Genomic DNA, 19,133 nt, shown 5'->3' on the forward strand with positions numbered 1-19,133 from the left:
ACCTAACCACAGTTCAGCCCAACTTCATGGAACTAATGTGCACCAAACAAAGATGGTCGAGGCTAAAACTTATATTTCCAAAAGGCATTGAAATTTAGATCTGTATCTCCCATTTGTTTTGCACATCTTTGGATAAATTGCACATGTTAGAGAAGAGTCACTTGTACATTACCCTGCTCTCAAAACAACGAGTCTAGAAATAGGAACACTTGAATGCGCTGTATTTCATGCAGCTGCTTTGGCAAGCAGCAGAAGTGATAACTGGAACTGAAGAAGGCTTCCTCTATCTTTTTGTTACCTCTCAAGTCTCTTTCCTTTATTAGAGAATGAAGGTTCACCAAGAACTGATAGGCTTCTGCAATATGCACTGGTGTTGAAGATACCATGGTGACAATCCTAAACAACCATGGTGTCAGGTTATAAACCTAACACCTCAAGGACACTCTAAAAATATTAGCTGCATAACTTTTATCTTTCTTTTAGTACTAGGTACACTGACCCCTTTTAAACCTTACATCTGTGTTTCTATCTGTATTTGATATTACATTCATATTATTTTTCTTGTGGTAAGAAAGTAATAAAATTGATTTTCCTTTCAACTGGGGTCACATTGTAATTGATTACATTTTTGATTCCAACCGGTGAGCCTGACGTTGGTGGTGGGCAAGTTGTTGGAGGGAATCCTGAGCAACAGGATGTACATGTATTTGGAAAGGCAAGGACTGATCAAGGATAGTCAACATGGCTTTGTGCATGGGAAATCATGCTTCACAAAGTTGACTGAATTTTTTGAAGAAGTAACAAAGAGGATTGATGAGGGCAGAGCAGTAGATGTGATCCATATAGACTTCAGTAAGGCGTTCGACAAGGTTCCCCATGGGAGACTGATTAGCAAGGTTAGATCTCATGGAATACAAGGAGAGCTAGCCATTTGGATACAGGACTGGCTCAAAGGTAGAAGACAGAGGGTGGTGGAGGGTTGTTTTTCAGACTGGAGGCCTGTGACCTGTGGAGTGCCACAAGGATCGGTGCTGGGCCCTCTACTTTTTGTCATTTACATAAATGATTTGGATGCAAGCATAAGAGGTACAGTTAGGAAGTTTTCAGATGACACCAAAATTGGAGGTGTATTGGACAGCGAAGAGGGTTACCTCAGATTACAACAAGATCTTGACCAGGTAGGCCAATGGGCTGAGAAGTGGCAGATGGAGTTTAATTCAGATAAATGCGAGGTGCTGCATTTTGGGAAAGCAAATCTTAGCAGGACTTATACACTTAATGGTAAGGTCCTCGGGAATGTTGCTAAACAAAGAGACCTTGAAGTGCAAGTTCATAGCTCCTTGAAAGTGGAGACGCAGGTGGATAGGATAGTGAAGAAGGCGTTTGGTATGCTTTCCTTTATTGGTCAGAGTATTGAGTACAGGAGTTGGGAGGTCATGTTGCAGCTGTACAGGACGTTGGTTAGGCCACTGTTGGAACATTGCGTGCAATTCTGGTCTCCTTCCTATTGGAAAGATGTCTCCTTCCTATTGGAAACTTGAAAGGGTTCAGAAAAGATTTACAAGGATGTTGCCAGGGTTGGAGGATTTGAGCTATAGGGAGAGGTCGAACTGGCTGGGGCTGTTTTCCCTGGAGTGTCAGAGGCTGAGGGGTGACATTATAGAGGTTCACAAAATTATGAGGGGCTTGGATAGGGTAAATAGGCAAAGTCTTTTCCCTGGCGTTGGGGAGTCCAGAATAGAGGGCATAGGTTTAGTGTGAGAGGGGCAAGAAATAAAAGAGACTTAAGGGGTACCTTTTTCACGCAGAGGGTGGTACGTGTATGGAATGAGCTGTCAGAGGAAGTGGTGGAGGCTGGTACAATTGCAACATTTAAGAGGCATTTGGATGGGTATATGAATAGGAAGGGTTTGGAGGGATATGGGCCGGGTGCCGGCAGGTGGGACTAGATTGGGTTGGGATATCTGGTCGGCATGGATGTGTTGGACCGAAGGGTCTGTTCTCATGCTGTACATCTCTATGATTCTATAACTAGATTTTTATTAGCGCAAAATATAGCTGCATCTAAAAATAAGTTTAAATCATTGTTGCAGCTAAATGAGCGCAGTTAAAATACAGAGAACCATTTCACTTACCCTCACATGGTTTGAAGTGCTCTGAAGTTTAATCACAGTTATAAAATGTAACCAATTGGAGCAAGATAGGTCCCGCTAGTAACAACCTACCAATAATTTAAGGCACTTTAACAATATTGACTGAAAGATAAAGACTGGGCAGGGAACAAGGGAGAACTTACTTATTTTATTTCAAAGAAGTGGTTTAGACACTTCTCATCCAGCAGAGGGACTGGTAAAGGCCTTGATTTAATGTCTAATGTGACAGACAACAGGTATGGCAATGTTGCTTCTCATGGAGGAGGGTTGCCGCAGATTTTGTGCCGAGGTTTCTGGGGTGAACTAAAATCCACAATCTTCCCACAGAAATTTAAGAGCAATACCACTTCTCCATAAAGGGCAGAGATCAAACCTAGTGACTCTCTTGAATTTATCAGTAAGTTTGTATTTATCAGTTTGGAACGTGGAACAGTCAAATTGATACAGAAAGTGTTTTGTTCCCAGATTAGTGACAGATTGCCCATAGAACATTTAGCTAATCATTTGATACTGTGGATTCCAGATGTCATTTTTTTCTTGTTTCCAATTCTCACTTGAGACAACATTCCATTTTGCTTCATACATTTCTTGAACCAGATGCAAGTTGACTTGCATCGCAGTTCTCCCTCCAAACATCTCACCTTTGCCCAGTGCCCCTGACAATATGGTCTAAGAATAAGTAATCTTTTTAGAGTAGCAAATCTGCACAGACACGTTTGCAATATTGACCTAAGGAAAATTATTTATCTCACTGAGGAGTCTGAGGAAAAACTCCTGTGCAGTTACACTAGGATGCAATGTGTACCACATTGCACGATTTGCAGTAAAGTGCATTATTGTTTGACTGTGCCATTGAACCCTACTATAAATGTGTACTATATGCAAGTCTGAGAATAATACAACACATACAGAGCATTGAACTTGCATCAAAAAAATTTATTTTACAGACATTAATGCTCCTTGGTTTGTTTTATAACAGTTTAAATTCAGAGGTCTGCTGCTTTTAAAGTGAGTCACAACAGAAATTTGTAAATAGCTTTTATACATACAGATTCACAAATGCAATAAGCACCACAGATTTAGTAAACATTGGCTGTAGTACAGCAGGCGAGACAATCAATTATTCTTCACAGTAATTTATTATAATGGCTGCAACAGCACAGGAGAGTATGTTAACAAACGGCAAGTTTTATAGAATTGCTTTGGATTTAAAACAAAGAGCAAGAGCATTAAACTCAGTTGGTCTTTGGCCAGTGTTCACTCTTGGCACTAGCTTCCTTACTCCTGAATTTGTTTCAACTTGATTTTTGCAACTTAGGTTAGAACGAATAATGCAAATTTGCAGTGGTCAGCCTGCAAATTTTCAAAATATGCAGGAATTCACAGGATATCCTATATTGTCACATCATGGCATATCACATGCGTAAACATGAAGACACAAACTTCTCACACATTAGAATGTAGAACCTGCTAATGCAAGAGGCATTTGAAGCAAATAGTACAGGTACATTTAAAGAGCAAGCTGGGTGAAACATGAAGAGATAGGGGAAGAGGCTTGCATTGAGCATGGATCAAAGAGACTGTATCTGCATCACAATTTCTCTGTGTTTGTAGATAATATAATGTTATTCTATGCCATCCAAGTTCAGCTGGCTTCTATTAGCTCTACATCGCAAATTACTTCCAACAGTTTCTTTCTTCAGCTAACATATAAGAAATAGATTGCACAACAAAATTGTGAAATTCTGCATGTGAAAAATCACACAGCCCATGAGCTGTTGAGGGAAGCAGAAGAATAGAGTCTGGCAGTATGTGGGGAAGATAATGTTGCCCATCTAACCAATCTCATGCATAGCAAAGTTACAAGTGTATCCAATTTGTTGGCACTGTGTGGTTAGAGACTCTGATTACAGATTGAGTAGATGTTCTGTGAGGTTTGTTAGCTGTGTGATTCCTTCAGCAAGATCCACCCGGATATGATGGTGCATGATCCGTCTTACATAAACATAAGTTTCACAATATCTCAACATTTCCTCACCCTTAATGAAAAATATTATGAACTTGATATCACAATAAAAGGAAGCACGTGATACAATGTCTGCATCTGATTTCTCCAGCATGGTATTGGTGTTTATCATGTGTAAGATAAGCTCAATTCACGTGAAAAATATGTGGTGTCACAAGAAGGACTGTCACATTTTATTTATAACAGTCATAAGAAAAATACAGCTGCAAATCCCTATCTAACAAAACTGTGAGGGTGCCTTTGCAAACACAGGATTGGTTCAAACCATGTTATTTTAGTAAAGGCATTGAGAGAAGGACAATAAATGTTCATCTTGGCACCTTCATCCTATCAATAAATACAAGAAAATCATTAACTTTTAACCTTTTTGTTATCCATCACTGTTGCAAATTTTGCAGTCTGTGCCAGGACTATAGCGTGGTGTTGTGTGATTTTTAATCGCAGTCCAACAACGGCTCCTCCACATCTTGTGTCAGGTCTGTCATCCTTTTCCTTTTAGCTGACTGGAGGATCATTGAGCGACCTTCAGACCTTTGTTAACGCTCTTTTATCACCAGTGAGTAGAGTCGCAGGTAGATAGGATAGTGAAAACGGCCTTTGGTATGATTTCCTTTATTGGTCAGAGTATTGAGTGCAGGAGTTGGGAGGTCATATTGCAGCTGTACAGAACATTGGTTTGGCCACTTTTGCATGCAATTCTGGTCTCCTTCCTATTAGAAGGATGTTTTGAAACTTGAAAGAGTTCAGAAAAGATTTACAAGGATATTGCCAGGGTTGGAGGATTTGAGCTAGAGGGAGAGGTTGAATAGGCTAGGGCTATTTTCCCTAGAGCTGAAAATGTGTTACTGGAAAAGTGCAGCAGGTCAGGCAGCATCCAAGGAGCAGGAGAATCGACGTTTTGGGCATGAGCCCTTCTTCAGGAATCTCCAGCATCTGCAGCCCTCACTTTCTCCTCCTATTTTCCACAGAGCATTACAGGCTGAGAGCTGACCTTATAGAGGTTTATAAAATCATGAGGGGCATGGATAGGGTAAATAGACAAGGTCTATTCCCTGGGATCGAAGAGTCCAAAACTAGAGGGTATAGGGTGAGAGCGGAAAGATATAAAAGAGACCTAAAGGGCAACCTTTTCATGCAGAGGGTGGTGTGTGTGTGTGTGTGGAATGAGCTGCCAGAGGAAGTGATGGAGGCTGGTAAAATTGCAACGTTTAAAAGGAATCTGGATGGATATATGAATAAGAAGGGTTTGGATGGATATGGGCCAGGTGCTGGCAGGTGGGATTAGATTGGGTTGGGATATCTGGTTGGCATGGACGAGTTGGACCAAAGGGTCTGTTTTCGTGCTGCACATCTCTATGACTTTATGATTCTAGTTAGTGATGCTTGTACCTTTACTGATGCAATTCTGAAGCTGTCTAATTATTTTGCAAAAAACCCTATTTCCAAATGAGAGCTCTCCAACTGAAAACTGAAAGGAAGGTTGATGATCTCAGATTGTAGACAGAGTCTTCATGAATTTAGTCCTGCAGACTGTCAGCATCATTACCAACAGTAGGATTTCTTGTATACCATTTTTGCTTATCTTCCAGAGTTAGAACAAGTCACATCAAAAAGAACAAATGTAATGCCACTCAAAAGGTCATGTTCATTGGTGTCACTTCTAGCAATTCATCAATTACAAATGGGATTTCCTTAGGAACTGCATTTTGCCGTGGTGAAGTATCATACAATTAAAAAATATGCAGAAGCAACGTTTCCAGGTGGACTTTATAACAGTTTGATATGAGACCCTGGCCTAGTTAATACTTATTGTCAGTTAACATCATCTCATGTTTTTTAGAAATATCTACAACTGCTTGTTTGAATCATTTCTGATTATTGTCATGTAGATCGACAAGGGAACCACTGAACTAGTACCCTCCTACAAATAGCAATGACTGGTTAATCTGATTTCTTTTAATTGAATCGACTAAGGATGGAATGATGATGAGGACATTCCTGCTTTTCCACAAAGAGTGTTGAAGAATTTTTAACATCCTCACAAATGGGCTGTGGGGATCTTCTGAAACATTGGAATTGAGGAACATCAGAACAGGAATAGGCTATTCCATCCCTCAAGCCTATTCCACCATTCAATGAGATCATAGCTGATCTGTGATCTAACTCGATGTGTCTGGTTATGATCCATATCCCCTAGAAATAGGAGTAGCAGCAGACCATTCAGCCCTTCGAGCCTGCTCCACCAATCAGAATGATTATGGTTGATCCTTTATCCCAATGCCATATTCTTGTTTTTTCGCCATATCCTTTGGTGACTTAATAATCTCTTTCTTGACTATGTGGGATATATAGAATGTATATCTTGAACAGGAACTCTGATGATGTAGCTCTCCTTGATGATACAGTCACAATCTTCGGTGGAAGCACTCAGAATCAAAGGTATTCAACTAGCCAGATGAAGACCTGCAGCAACTAGTAAAACAATTTAATGTTTGTTTCCTTTCGTTGCTTTACCAATATTCTCACTTTCAGAACACCTCATAATGTCCCTCCCTCAAATTTTCACTCAGTCTGTGTGAGCTTAGACAATAAATGTTGGCAGATTATTCTTGATGGATCTCAGGTCCATATTTGGTTCTATTCACAGAGTGAGATGAGGAAGGAGTTGGTGTGGGAGGGTGTGGGAGGGAGTGGGGGGAGTTGAGGTGTTGGTGATGTGGGTGCTTTCCAGGGGTGACACAGGACAATAAGTCAGGAGTGAAAATCCTTCTTATACTCCCCTCCCTAATCCACTATTGTTGAGACCAACTATAATACAGTGGACAGACCAACTCAATGGACTGAAAGTAAACCAAAATCTTGCTGAGTCTTCATGGCCCAGTTGTAGGTGGGCTTAACATGTAGGGAATATCTTGGAGATTTATTTTTGAGTTTTTCCTGAATAGTGGACTTGGTCCCTTGATAAAGCCAGTTATTTTGCAAAGTCCAAATGGAGACTAATCTCAATGTCAGAACCTCTACTGTGCTGTTTGACTGAATGACTGTTGCCTACCTATTAAACGGTGGAAAAGGTTTTGGAAGTCTGTTGAAGCAAAACAAAAAATAAATGGGTTGAGACAACTGTTCAAACAGCTTAGTGACAGGGTCAGCTTATAGGCTGTGTAGCATCCTGTGTCATACAGAAGTCTCCGTATAATGTGGATTAAGAGAGTGATGTTGTTGGGGGCAAAGCATGTGACAAAGACCAAGAGCACAATAGCAGCTAAACAAATAGCTCGCTTTTTCTGCTCACTTTGAGCGATGTGAGAGGTTTGGGAGAGCTTTAGTATTACTAGTGTGTAACATGAGACGATAATGGTAAATGGGATCAGAAACAGCAATACAAACAGAGTGAAGAGGAACAACCCCCATGCATTATTGTTGGGAAGCATGTCTCTTTTAAGAACATCAAAGCAAGTGGTAATGTTGAGCGGCTGGACTTCAAATGTTAAATCACTGTATTCCAAGGGCAACAAAACTACGATTAAAATTAACCATATCCCAAAACAAATAGTCACTGCATGTGGTTTTTTCCACCCTCGAGTGTACCACATTGGGTGTGCCACCCCAATATAGCGCTCAACACTGATGCAAGTCATTGTCAAAATGGAGCAGTACATATTGACATAAAACAAGGTGGTAACAAATGTACAGAGGCTCTTTCCAAAGGCCCAGTTATTGTCGTTCAAGTGATATGCAATCTGGAAGGGGAGGAAAAAAGCAAGCAGGATGTCAGCAATGGTCAGGTTGATCATGAAGATGACCAAAGGAGTCTTTGGGTGGGTGTGGAAGCAAAGTAGCCAGAGGGAGATTCCGTTGCCAGGTAAACTGATGAGGATGATGGCTAGGTAAACAGTGGGGAGGGTGATTCTGATTACAGCACTGCCCAGCATTTCCAGGGTCTCATCATCCAATGTTACGTTCATCACCATGTCCATGCTGTCTTGTACCTCACTGGCCACTCGGAGAATAAGAATGGGCTCTCATCGAGCCAGAGTAATGGAAACGTGGATGGGTTTTACTAAGAAGTTAAACACAAAGTTATTTACACTCATAACCAACAGTCAATAAATACATGCAAATCATGAAATCCAGTCTGCTTGCTAAGATGCTGAATGATATTTAGATTTGATCCTACAGACAAGCTATCTCTCAGGAACCAGAAAAAAATCACCATTCTTTAGTAAGGGCCTGGATAATGAATGGCAGACAAGCAGGAGGCTGGAAAAACACAGCAAGCCAGGCAGCATCAGGAGGTGGAGAAGTCAACGTTTCATGTGTAACCCTTCTTCAGGACTGGGGGTGGGAGTAAGGGGAGTTGCAGATAAAGGGTGTGGAGGGGGCACCGTGATGAGGTGGTAATAGGTGAATGCAGGTAGAGGGTACGACTTGATTGGTCAATGGGAGGAATGCATCCAATTGGTGGCTAGAAGGAAGGGTCGATGAGAAGGGTTGGGAAGGGAGGGGTTGGGAAGGGAGTCAGAGCGTTGGAAGGGACGTTAATTGAAATTAGAGAACTCAATGTTAAGTCCTCCAGGTTGTAGGCTGCCCAGGTGGAAGATGAGATGTTCCTCCTATTTGCGGTTTGATTTGTTGTGGCAATGGAGGAGGCCAAGGATGGTCAAGTCCGAAAGGGAGTGGGAAAGGGGAATTAAAATGGGCAGTGACTGGGAGGTCAGGTTGACTCCTACAGGCCCGGCTGAGATGCTCAGTGAAACATACCCTTAGTTTATGTTTGGTCTCCCTGACGTAGAGAAGACCAGGTGAGACAGAGGTTCACCTGCCTCTTCTCCAACCTACTTTACTGCACCCGGTGCTCCCGATGTGGTCTTCTCTACATCAGGGACCCAAACATAAACTCAGGACACATTTTGCTGAGCATCTCAGCTGGGCCTTCAGGGGCCAATCTGACCTCCCAGTCACCGCCCACTTTAATTCCCCTTCCTGCTCTCTTTCCGACATGACCATCCTTGGCCTCGTCCATTGCCATATTGAATCAGACTGCAAATTGGAGGAACAAAGCCTCATCTTCTGCCTGGACAGCCTACAGTCCGGAGGACTCAACATTGAGTTCTCCAATTTCAAATAACCTCCCTTCCCATCATCAGACTCCCTTTCCAGCCCCTTCCCTCTTTTCTGCTATCAACCCTTCCTTCCAGCCACCAACTGGATTCATTCCTCCCATTGGGAGAAAGTGAGGACTGCAGATGCTGGAGACCAGAATTGAAAAGTGTGGTGCTGGCAAGGTGCAGCAGGCCAGGCAGCATCCGAGAAGCAGGAGAATCGACGTTTTGGGCATAAGCCCTCCTTATGAATAAAGGTTACACCCAAAATATTGACTTCTCTACCTCCTGATGCTGCCTGGCTTGCTGCATTGTTCTTGCCTCCTGCCTGTCTACCTTGGATTCCAGCACCTGCAGTTCTTTTTGACTCGAGATAGTGAATGGTGCCAGGTTGTTTCTAGGGATGTCCGAACCAATTTATTAGGTTGGGCTAAATCCGATGCTTTTTTTTTAACTAAGTCCAAGTTGCACCAAGGTTTTCGATTCTCACTGTGAGGCTGAGAAAGGTTTCTAATTTTGCTTCAAGATGTTTTATTATGTCAAAGCGTACTACAGGTAGATCTTCTATAACATGATGGTTGTATTCTTGTGTAACCCCGCATTCTAGAAACATTGCACTTTAGAAACAGCGCTTAAAGTGTTTGTGACATAATCACGGAACAGCCAACACACAATTTAAAAGTTCGTGCTTTCGAAACAGTGTTCCTAATTCATCAATCATGTTACAGCAAATTCACGTTAACGGAATATGAGTTATAGCAGAATGATCTGTATATAATTATAATGATTCCTGATGAAGGGCTTTTGCCCGAAACGTTGATTTTACTGCTCTTCGGATGCTGCCTGAACTGCTGTGCTTTTCCAGTACCACTCTAATCTAGACTCTGGTTTCCAGCATCTGCAGTCATTGTTTTTACCCTGTATATAATTATAAGTCTTACTTACATTTGAACACAACTCACACTCCTGGTCAAAGTTATGGGTTATATGTCTAGATGATACTCTAGTAATATTAATCTAATCAATGCCAAATTGGATAGCAAAGATTCTGTCATTACAAGAAATTAGAATGTAAATATTTAACTTACTTTAATTATTAACACTAACTGTAAAAAAGCAATTATAGGAATAAATAAAGGCCAATCAAAGGCTTGAACATTTTCTGCCTTTCAGTCAGATCATCACTGTTATTACACAAGTCAGCTTTCCATTGACAAAATGATAGAGCAGTTTAATACATTTCCCTTCCCTTTTCAAGAATAATTTGTTGACAATTAGCTGTTGTTTAGTTTCTGCACCATGGAACCAGATTTATAACATCTGCCCCAAAGCGTGGGCTTACTGAAGTCCACAGCAAATTTAAGGAATGGCAATTGTTGGGAAATCATGATTTTGGAAATTGTTGGGAAATCATGATTTTGCTTTCTTTGCAATATGCCAATTTTGATCCCTCAATACATTCCAAAATTCTGTCCTCTACCATGTAGAAGGACTCAAGGAGCAGATACACAGGAACAGCACCTGCAATCTCCTCGCTAAGCCATCCACTATCCTCACTTGGTATTATATAACCACTCCTTTACTGATGGACCAAATTTCTGAAATGCTTTTGCTAAAAGCAATATATGAACAGTTCAAGAAGACAACTCACCAACACCTTCTCAAAGGCAATTAATGATAGGCAAGAAATACTGGCTGAGACATCCTAGGAATAAATACTGCTTCAAATACTGCTGACATCCTAGGAATAAATAAGAAAAACATATATTTTCTGTGTTATTGTGGGAAGCTTGTTATTTAAAGCTTTTATTGTTCCTTTCCCATTCTTGTTTAAATTTCATTGATATTACTGAGTCCCATCAATCACATAACTGGTGGTAAATGCAGCTGTGAATGACAATGTTGAAGTCCATAAGCAGACAACGTCAGCATGTTTTTCAGCATTTAAATTATGTTGACTTGACAATGTAGCAGCATATCTTGTTGGCTTTGTTTCCTGGAATAGCAAGTGATTGATTGCCCAATAACCCTGGCATAAGAGATTCATTTCCTCGTCTTCCTCTGATCAGAACCACAGATTTTGTGCTGCACTGAGTTTACTGTTTTTATACTAATACAGAGTGTATTGCACATAAAATGTTTGGTTTAGGCCTCCAACAAACAGCTGCAATTTAATTTGCTTTGTCATGCAATAGCATAACTGGTAGTACAAAGGAAACTAAACTGTCAGTACCAAAATGAGGTAAAATTATGGGGAAGAAGAATGAAAGAGGGTTGATATTTCAAAATGCTTGAAGAGGCAGGATGGACCAAATGGTTGCTTTGTGTGCTTTCTAATACAATGTCAAAAGTCACATGACTCCAGGTTATGGTTCAACAGGTTTATTTGAAATCGCGTGCCTTTGGAACCCCGCTCTTTCCTCAGGCAGCTAAGTGAGAGAGAATACATCAGGCGAGGAATTTATAAGTAAAAGATCAAAGGGTCAGACAATTTATGTGAATGTATTGGACAAATCTAGATGGCTATTAAGTCTTTAATCAGAAAATGGAGGTGTAGATTTCAATCGATGAACATGCAAATCCCAGAATTTCTTTCAAGTCACTGTCCCAAGAGAGCTTCAGGTTTTATCAGAATAAAGATCACACCTCTGGTTTGTATTTTAGTTGTGAGGCCATGTTTCAAGTCAGACTGGTTTTATTTCCAAAGTAGGAATTTATAAAATGCCACATTAATTGGCTGCCTACACATCGTGTGCTTTTTGAACAAAATAGAAGGTTAGCCTCACAAGGAAGCATGGACTCAGCCAGAGTAGTTGGGAGATGGTGAGAGTGCCTAATCAAGATGCAAGGGTTCCCTGAAGACTTTTAAAATTAGTGAAAATGAATATGGCCTCAGCTGTGGGGTTGAGTTAACAGCTCAGCCTACACCTTACTGAAACTTCTAGCTATCCTCCCTCCAAAACCACCTCTGCGCAGCTTCTCGGTTTTTGACAACTGTTTCTGCTTGTTAATAAGTTTGGAACTAGGGAGCACACGAGATAGCCAGCTTCATGTCAAATACCAAACTTCACAAGAATTTGCTGATACATAGAAAATAAAATTATTTTCCCTGGAAATGCAATTAACACAATTAAGGAGTCATTCGAGAGAAGGGAAGAGAGTGATTATGGGGGCTGGTTTGAGGATGTCAGTGAAATGGGACAAAAATACACCTGGAGTATAAACTGGCAAAGGAAAGCTGTGATGAATGTCCAGTTTCTGAACTGCAGATTTGATATAAAATTAGACATTAAATTTCTGGCAATGATGACATCCATGTTAGAAATAAATCTGAAAGCAATCCAATGAGTAAATCTAAAAGGTCTAAGTACAGTTCTGAGTTTAAGCAAGAACTGCACTCAAACTGTAAAGATACATTCTTATTTGAGATGCCATCCAATTTCCTTTTAAGTGCTACTATTGAATCTGCTTTCAGCACCCTCTTTGTCAGTGGATTTCAGACCATAATGATTCAGAGTGCGCAAAGACTTGCCTGAATGAGTGCAACTCAAACAACACTCCAGCAGCTTGATATCATTGAGAGTAAATAAGCTCCATATAACTGAAGTATAGCATCTCATCATCCCATTAACCCTCTTGATTATGTGCTGCACCAGCAAACTAACATTTTGTGACACATGCATAGGAGCACCTAAATCCATTCTGCATGGAATATCCATTAAAGTGAAAGTCTATTTTTGTTAATCTTCCTGCCATCATGAACAGCGTCACATTTTCACATATGTTGAATTTTTGTCAATTCATTCAACCTATCTATTTTGTTGTGGAATAAAACAAAGCACTATGGATGCAAAAGATCTGAAATGAAAACCAAAATTGCTGGAGAAACACAGTAGGTCTGGCAACATCGATGAAGAGTAAAAAGAATTAATGTTTCAGGTCTAGTATCCAGTGCAGAACAGTTCTGAAGGAGGGTCACTGGACACATAATTTTAACTCTGATTTCTCTTCCAGATACTGTCAGACTACTGGGTTTCTCCAGCAAGTTTCTGTTTTTGTTCTCCTCACAAGATACTTTCCTATCTATTTTAGTGCCTTCTGCAAATTTTGCAACCATGGCTCACACCCCCCTTATCAAAATCATTGATAAAAACCTAGTTCCCAGCACAGGACTCTACTCATTAATTCTTGCCAATCACAGAAAGATCTACTCTTGCATGCTGTCTGTTTTCTGCCAACCCGCCAATTCTCTAGCCACTGAGTTCTTACATTACTGTCTAATGTTTTAAGTGGCACCTTGTCAAATGCCTTCTAGAAATCCAGGTGCCGCAGTGCATCTACAAGTTTCCCTTTATCCACAGTTGGTGTAGAGTGATGGGCAATAAAAGCTGGCATTGCTATAGATGACCTGGTCCCAATAATGCATTTTAAAACTTGTGTGCATTTGTTACAAGTTTAACTTTCAACAATTTGTCTATCTATATTGTCATTTCTAATTCACAGCTAACTTGTCAATTCTGTGGTTTAGTGTTCATGAAAGCGCTCTCAAGTGCTAAGCACAAGGTCCAGGCTGGAGGAATGCTGTTCTGTGGGAGGTGTTATCTTGCAGATGAGGTGTTAAATTGAGGCTTTGACTTCTCCTGCAGTTTGCATTACATTTTCTCATTCTCTGTCTTTACTTTTCTTACACCCTTAAATATTTCTCATGCATTCTCCTGAGTCTTGATTATATTCTGTACTTGGCAAAAGTGAGGACTGCAGATGCTGGAAACCAGAGTTTGGATCAGAGTGTTGCTGGAAAAGCACAGCAGGTCAGGCAGCATCCGAGGAGCGGGAAAATCGACGTTTCGGGCAAAAGCCCATTCTGTATTTGTCATTTGTCAACCTTTCTCCCCTTGTCTAATTTTAACTTCTATTTTACTTTGTTATCCAGGGATATTCCAGCTTTGCATAACCCATTTTTACGCCTTATGCATAAATATTTTGTTTTTAAGTGAATTACTTCTGCCTTGTAGGACTGACATTGCTCATTCCTTGTTTTCCTAATCAATATTTAGTTCCTTTTTTTTTCAAATGATTAAAGCTGTTCCTTTTTCAATTCGACATTTCCAGCTTTGCTTTACTTTCTCTTTCCTTTTCTATAATTAGGTGGCAGGTCTGCCAGCATCTGTGGAGAGAAAGTTAAAATTTCAAGTCTAATGTCCCTTCTTCAGGAGTTCAGAAATTCTGAAGAAGGGTCACTGGACTCAAAAAGTTAACTCTGACAGCTATGGCTGTAATTAAGTGAGTGACAAAAATCAAAGATGTCCATGAGCTCAGAATTGGAGGTGAGGCAAGGTTGTAGGCCTAGGGAATGCTGCAAAGATGAAATACAGTAAAGTCCTTCAGGGATTTGAAAACATGGATATTATGTTGCTCATCCAATTATCAAAGTAGGAATGCAAGTAGTAACAGAATAAAGTCTTATGTAGAAGGAGTAGCGATGAGTTGGAGGGAAAAATCACAGACAAGTATTACCATGATTTTGGAATATGGGTATATTAATGTGCTGTAAATAAGTCTGACGAGCTGTAAGCACAAGTTACAACATGGAGTTGTGATACAATATCTATATCAGAGACTTAAACATGCTTAAACATGGCCAGGTTTGGGAACTAATTCATAGAAGAGTAGGAACAGACTTCAGTTTACCTTACCTAAACTGGAAGGAAAATGATTGTGAAAGGAGGGTTAATACAGACTTGTAACACTCTTTCTCAGTGTCCTGGTTTTTTGTAAAGATGAAGAACACTTCCCAGCTTAGCCAAAGTTATGCAAATTATGCCGATTCTAAATGTTCCGCTCCAACATGGCACCCACCATTTTCTCCAGGGGAGAAGAGAATTGTGTCATATTGTACATATTAGAATCCCTACGGGTTGAAAGCAGGCCATTTGGCCCAACAAGTCCACACCAACCTTCCGAAGAGTATCCCATCCAGACCCATTCCCCTACACCAATTACTCTACATTTCCCCTGACTAATGCACCTAGCCTACACATCCCTGAACACATAGGGCAAGTCAGCATGGCCAATTCACCTAACTTTTGGATTGTGGAAGGAAACCGGAGCAACCGGAGGAAACCCACACAGATACAAGGAGAATGTGCAAACTCCACACAGACAGTTGCTCGAGGTTGGAATCGTAACCGGGTCCCTGGCGCTTTGAGGCAGCAATGCTAACCACTGAGCCACCATTTTGTCCACATATTTGTGTTCACAGATCAAAGTTTTGCTCATGGGATGTACAAAACATTACCTGTGGGTATTTATACTTTTCAGGAGAAGGTCTAAAGCTGCCAGTCGTATTTGGAGTGTTAGGGTACCTTTTTGGACAGGAAGGGTAGTCTTATGGATAGGTCCATGGACACCATTGGTAAAGGTAACATGTCCTTTGGGAGAAGCACAGAGCACTTTGGGAAATGTCGAGTACGTTTTAGGAGAGTTCAATTGTCCACTGGAATTGTTAAAAAAATAGACACGGGTTTGTGTAAAAAGTGGGTAAAATGGTTGGAACTGTCAATCTTATAGGAGCTGTCAAGCTGCCAAGAGAACTGGCAAGCTTCAAAATAAGCATCAGATGTTCTATTGTGTCGGTAACATATGTCCTCCATCTATCATTACAGAATTTGAGCTATATAACTGATTTCACAACTTAATCATTAATAAAGTGCAGAGCCTGCCTATTCACAGCTTGATTTGCAGCTCAAAAGGCTTTTAATATCTTTGATAGAACATAGAACATAGAACATAGAAGAATACAGCGCAGTACAGGCCCTTCGGCCCTCGATGTTGCGCCGATCCAAGCCCACCTAACCTACACTAGCCCACTATCCTCCATATGCCTATCCAATGTCCGCTTAAATGCCCATAATGAGGGAGAGTCCACCACTGCTACTGGCAGGGCATTCCATGAACTCACGGCTCGCTGAGTAAAGAACCTATCCCTAACATCTGTCCTATACCTACCCCCCCTTAATGATGTAGGGCTAATAAAGACAAATGCTTGTTTTTATAAGGGCACACTTAGATGATGTGAAATGTAATGGTTCTTTTGCAAGGGAAAGCTTTTCTTTTAAATGCTGACCTTTTTTTCCTAACTCCTGGGATGTGGGCATTACCGGCAAATTAGTGCCCATTCCTAGTTGCTGCGTTTTTCCAGCAATTTCTGTTTTCATTCTCCTCACAAGATACTTCCCTATCCATCCTTGTGTCATCTGCAAATTTTGCAACCATGACTTTCATCCCCTTTATCAATGTCATTGACAAAACTTGTAAAAACCTGGTACCCAGCACAATTTCTGTTCCTTTTTGTCTCTGCATTTCTTATAGAATTCATTCTTAATGGTGTACATGAAAACAATGTATCATATTCATGTTAAAATATAGTCAGAAGTCACATAACACTGAGTTAAAGTGTAATATTATTTGAAATCACAAGCTTTCAGAGTGCTGTACCTTCATCTGATGAAGGAGCAGTGCTCCGAAAGCTTGTGATTATAAATAATATTGGACTATATCCTGTTGTTGTGTGACTTCTGACTTTGCCCATCCCAGTCCAATACCACCACCTCAACATCATATTATAATATAAGTAAATTCTACAGTTTTGGATTCCTAGCAAGTGGCAATGTATACATTATGATTAAATTACTTACAGTGTGGAAACAGACCCTTCGGCCCAACTAGTCCACACCGACCCTCCGAAGAGCAACCCACCCAGACCCCTTCCCCTAACACTATGGGCAATTTAGCATAGCCAATTCACGTAACCTGCACATCTTTGGACTGTGGGAAGAAACCGGAGCAAACCCACGCAGACACGGGGAGAAGGTGCAAACTCCACAAAGACAGTTGCCTGAGGCAGGAATTGAACCCAAGTCTCTGGCACTGTGAGGTAGTAGTGCTTGCCACTGTACCGCCCCGGTGTCAAGCACCTTTGTAATTTTAAATACCACAATCAGATCATTTCTTAATCTTCTCTTTTTGGAGATATGATCTCCAGTGTATCAATTTTTCTTGATAACTATATCCTTTCCATTCTCGCTAATTTTTTGTGAATGTTTTCAAACTTCCTTTGACGTTTCTGTTGATCTTTCAAAAATACAGAGACTTGAACTTTGTTCACTATCCTGAGTGAATCTTACTGTATTGTGCAACTGCCTGGAAATGTTCGAATAAAACATTTCCAGTGCAAAACAGAATCAAAGGGTCACGTAAAAACAAAATATTGCGGATGATGGAAATCAGATAATAGATCGTAGGCCCAAAATATTAACTCTCAATCAATCATTCTCCTCAAATGCTGTCAGACCTCCTGAGTAGTTTCAGCATTTTCTAGTTTAATAAAGGTTCCTAATCCAGTTCTAATGTAGAAGGTGGCCAGTCTGCCCATTGAGACTCACTGGTCACCTGTAAGAACGATTCAGTCAATCCCATTCCCCTGTTACCCACAGCTTTTCATTGAATCCCTACAGTTTAGGAGTAGGGCCATCAAGTTCGAACCAACCTTCCAAAGAGCATCCCACCCAGACCCAACTCCTGAATTCTCCCCCTGCCTAAGCCACTTTGCCTGCACATAACAGGGCAACTTAGCATGGCCAAACCATCTTATCTGCATACCTTTGGACTGTGGGAGGAAACCACAGCACCTGCAGGAAACCCATGCAGACAGAGGGAGAATATGTAAACTCCACACAGACAGTTGCCCAAGGTTGGTATTGAACCTGGGACCATAGCGCTGTGAGGCAGGTGCAGACCACTGAGCCACTCTGCCATTCTGTTTTGAAAGCTGTGAGTAAATCTACCTCCATACCCTTCCAAAAGCAACTTCTCAATGCCCTGGTTCTAATATTAAGATAATTAATTAAACCTTCAGGTACTGTTATCCTGCACCAGAGGAAATCGTTTTTGTCTATCTGCTCTAACAATCCTTTAATCATTTCAAGCAGATCAATTAAATGAACATTTACTTTTCTGTACATGAGAGAATTGCCTAATTCACGTAACCTGCTCTCAAAATGTAACTCATTAAGCCCTGAATTCCTCATTTACAGTGGGAAATCAGCTGATGACCATTACTTGGTTCTGTTTAGTGAGACTGATCCATCAAGTTCACTCAGAGCTGTTCATTGTAAAAATATGATCTGCATCCCACCCAAAATGAGTAGATTCTAGTTGTGGTAACTTGCCTCCAGATTCAACAGACATCTCACAGAATATAATAAACAGTGACTAAAGTGCTACAGGTCAGAAACAAAATAACATTTTAATCGCTTCTTATTGCATCTCCAGTTGTTGCTCATTTGTTCACACTGGATTTAGTTCTGCGCAATACTAGATACAATCCAATCAGCTCTCAGATTAATTGAAAGATAGTGATAGCACATATTTAGTAATGAATGAACAGCAATGCTGCTGCTTACCTGATTCATGTCACTGTAAAGCGTGCTGGCTGCTAACATACACTGGTTAGAACAAGGAGAGTACATGCCAGAGCAGAAAACCCACAGGAAATGACAGGGCAAGCCACACAATTTTCCTCATAGTGAAGTCAGTCGAATAACAAATCAAATAACTGCAGAATAGTTGGTGTTAATACTTGCTTTGTGTCTGTATTTCTCCCGTATGAAGCCATAAACCTTGCCATTTACTTCAAGAAAATGTAATCCTTCCTCCCACAATCTGCCTCTGCAGTATGAAACACTCACACCTGCTGGATTTCTTGAGGACCATTGACCTCATTATAATCCCTGTCTAAACATGGACAAAAGAGCTAAACTTGGAAGGTGAAGTGAGAGTGACTGCCCTTGA

At 40.7% G+C, this 19,133-nt stretch overlaps 1 protein-coding gene across 1 annotated transcript; it reads right to left on the minus strand.

Moving 5' to 3' along the window:
- Window positions 1-3,074: 3,074 nt before the first annotated feature.
- On the minus strand, window positions 3,075-18,781 carry LOC122550915 (P2Y purinoceptor 8-like). The gene is made up of 3 exons (XM_043692353.2): window positions 18,746-18,781; window positions 10,933-11,022; window positions 3,075-8,239 (listed from the first exon to the last, which is right to left on the minus strand). The coding sequence occupies exon 3, from the start codon at window positions 8,154-8,156 to the stop codon at window positions 7,197-7,199; it is 960 nt and encodes a 319-aa protein (XP_043548288.2). The 5' UTR covers window positions 8,157-8,239; window positions 10,933-11,022; window positions 18,746-18,781; the 3' UTR covers window positions 3,075-7,196.
- Between the last annotated feature and the right edge of the window lie 352 nt (window positions 18,782-19,133).

Source organism: Chiloscyllium plagiosum, unplaced genomic scaffold, assembly GCF_037043375.1.
Source record: "Chiloscyllium plagiosum isolate Xiang-an unplaced genomic scaffold, Cpla_swu_hap1 HiC_scaffold_6, whole genome shotgun sequence".
In the NCBI taxonomy this organism is placed as follows: Eukaryota; Metazoa; Chordata; class Chondrichthyes; order Orectolobiformes; family Hemiscylliidae; genus Chiloscyllium; species Chiloscyllium plagiosum.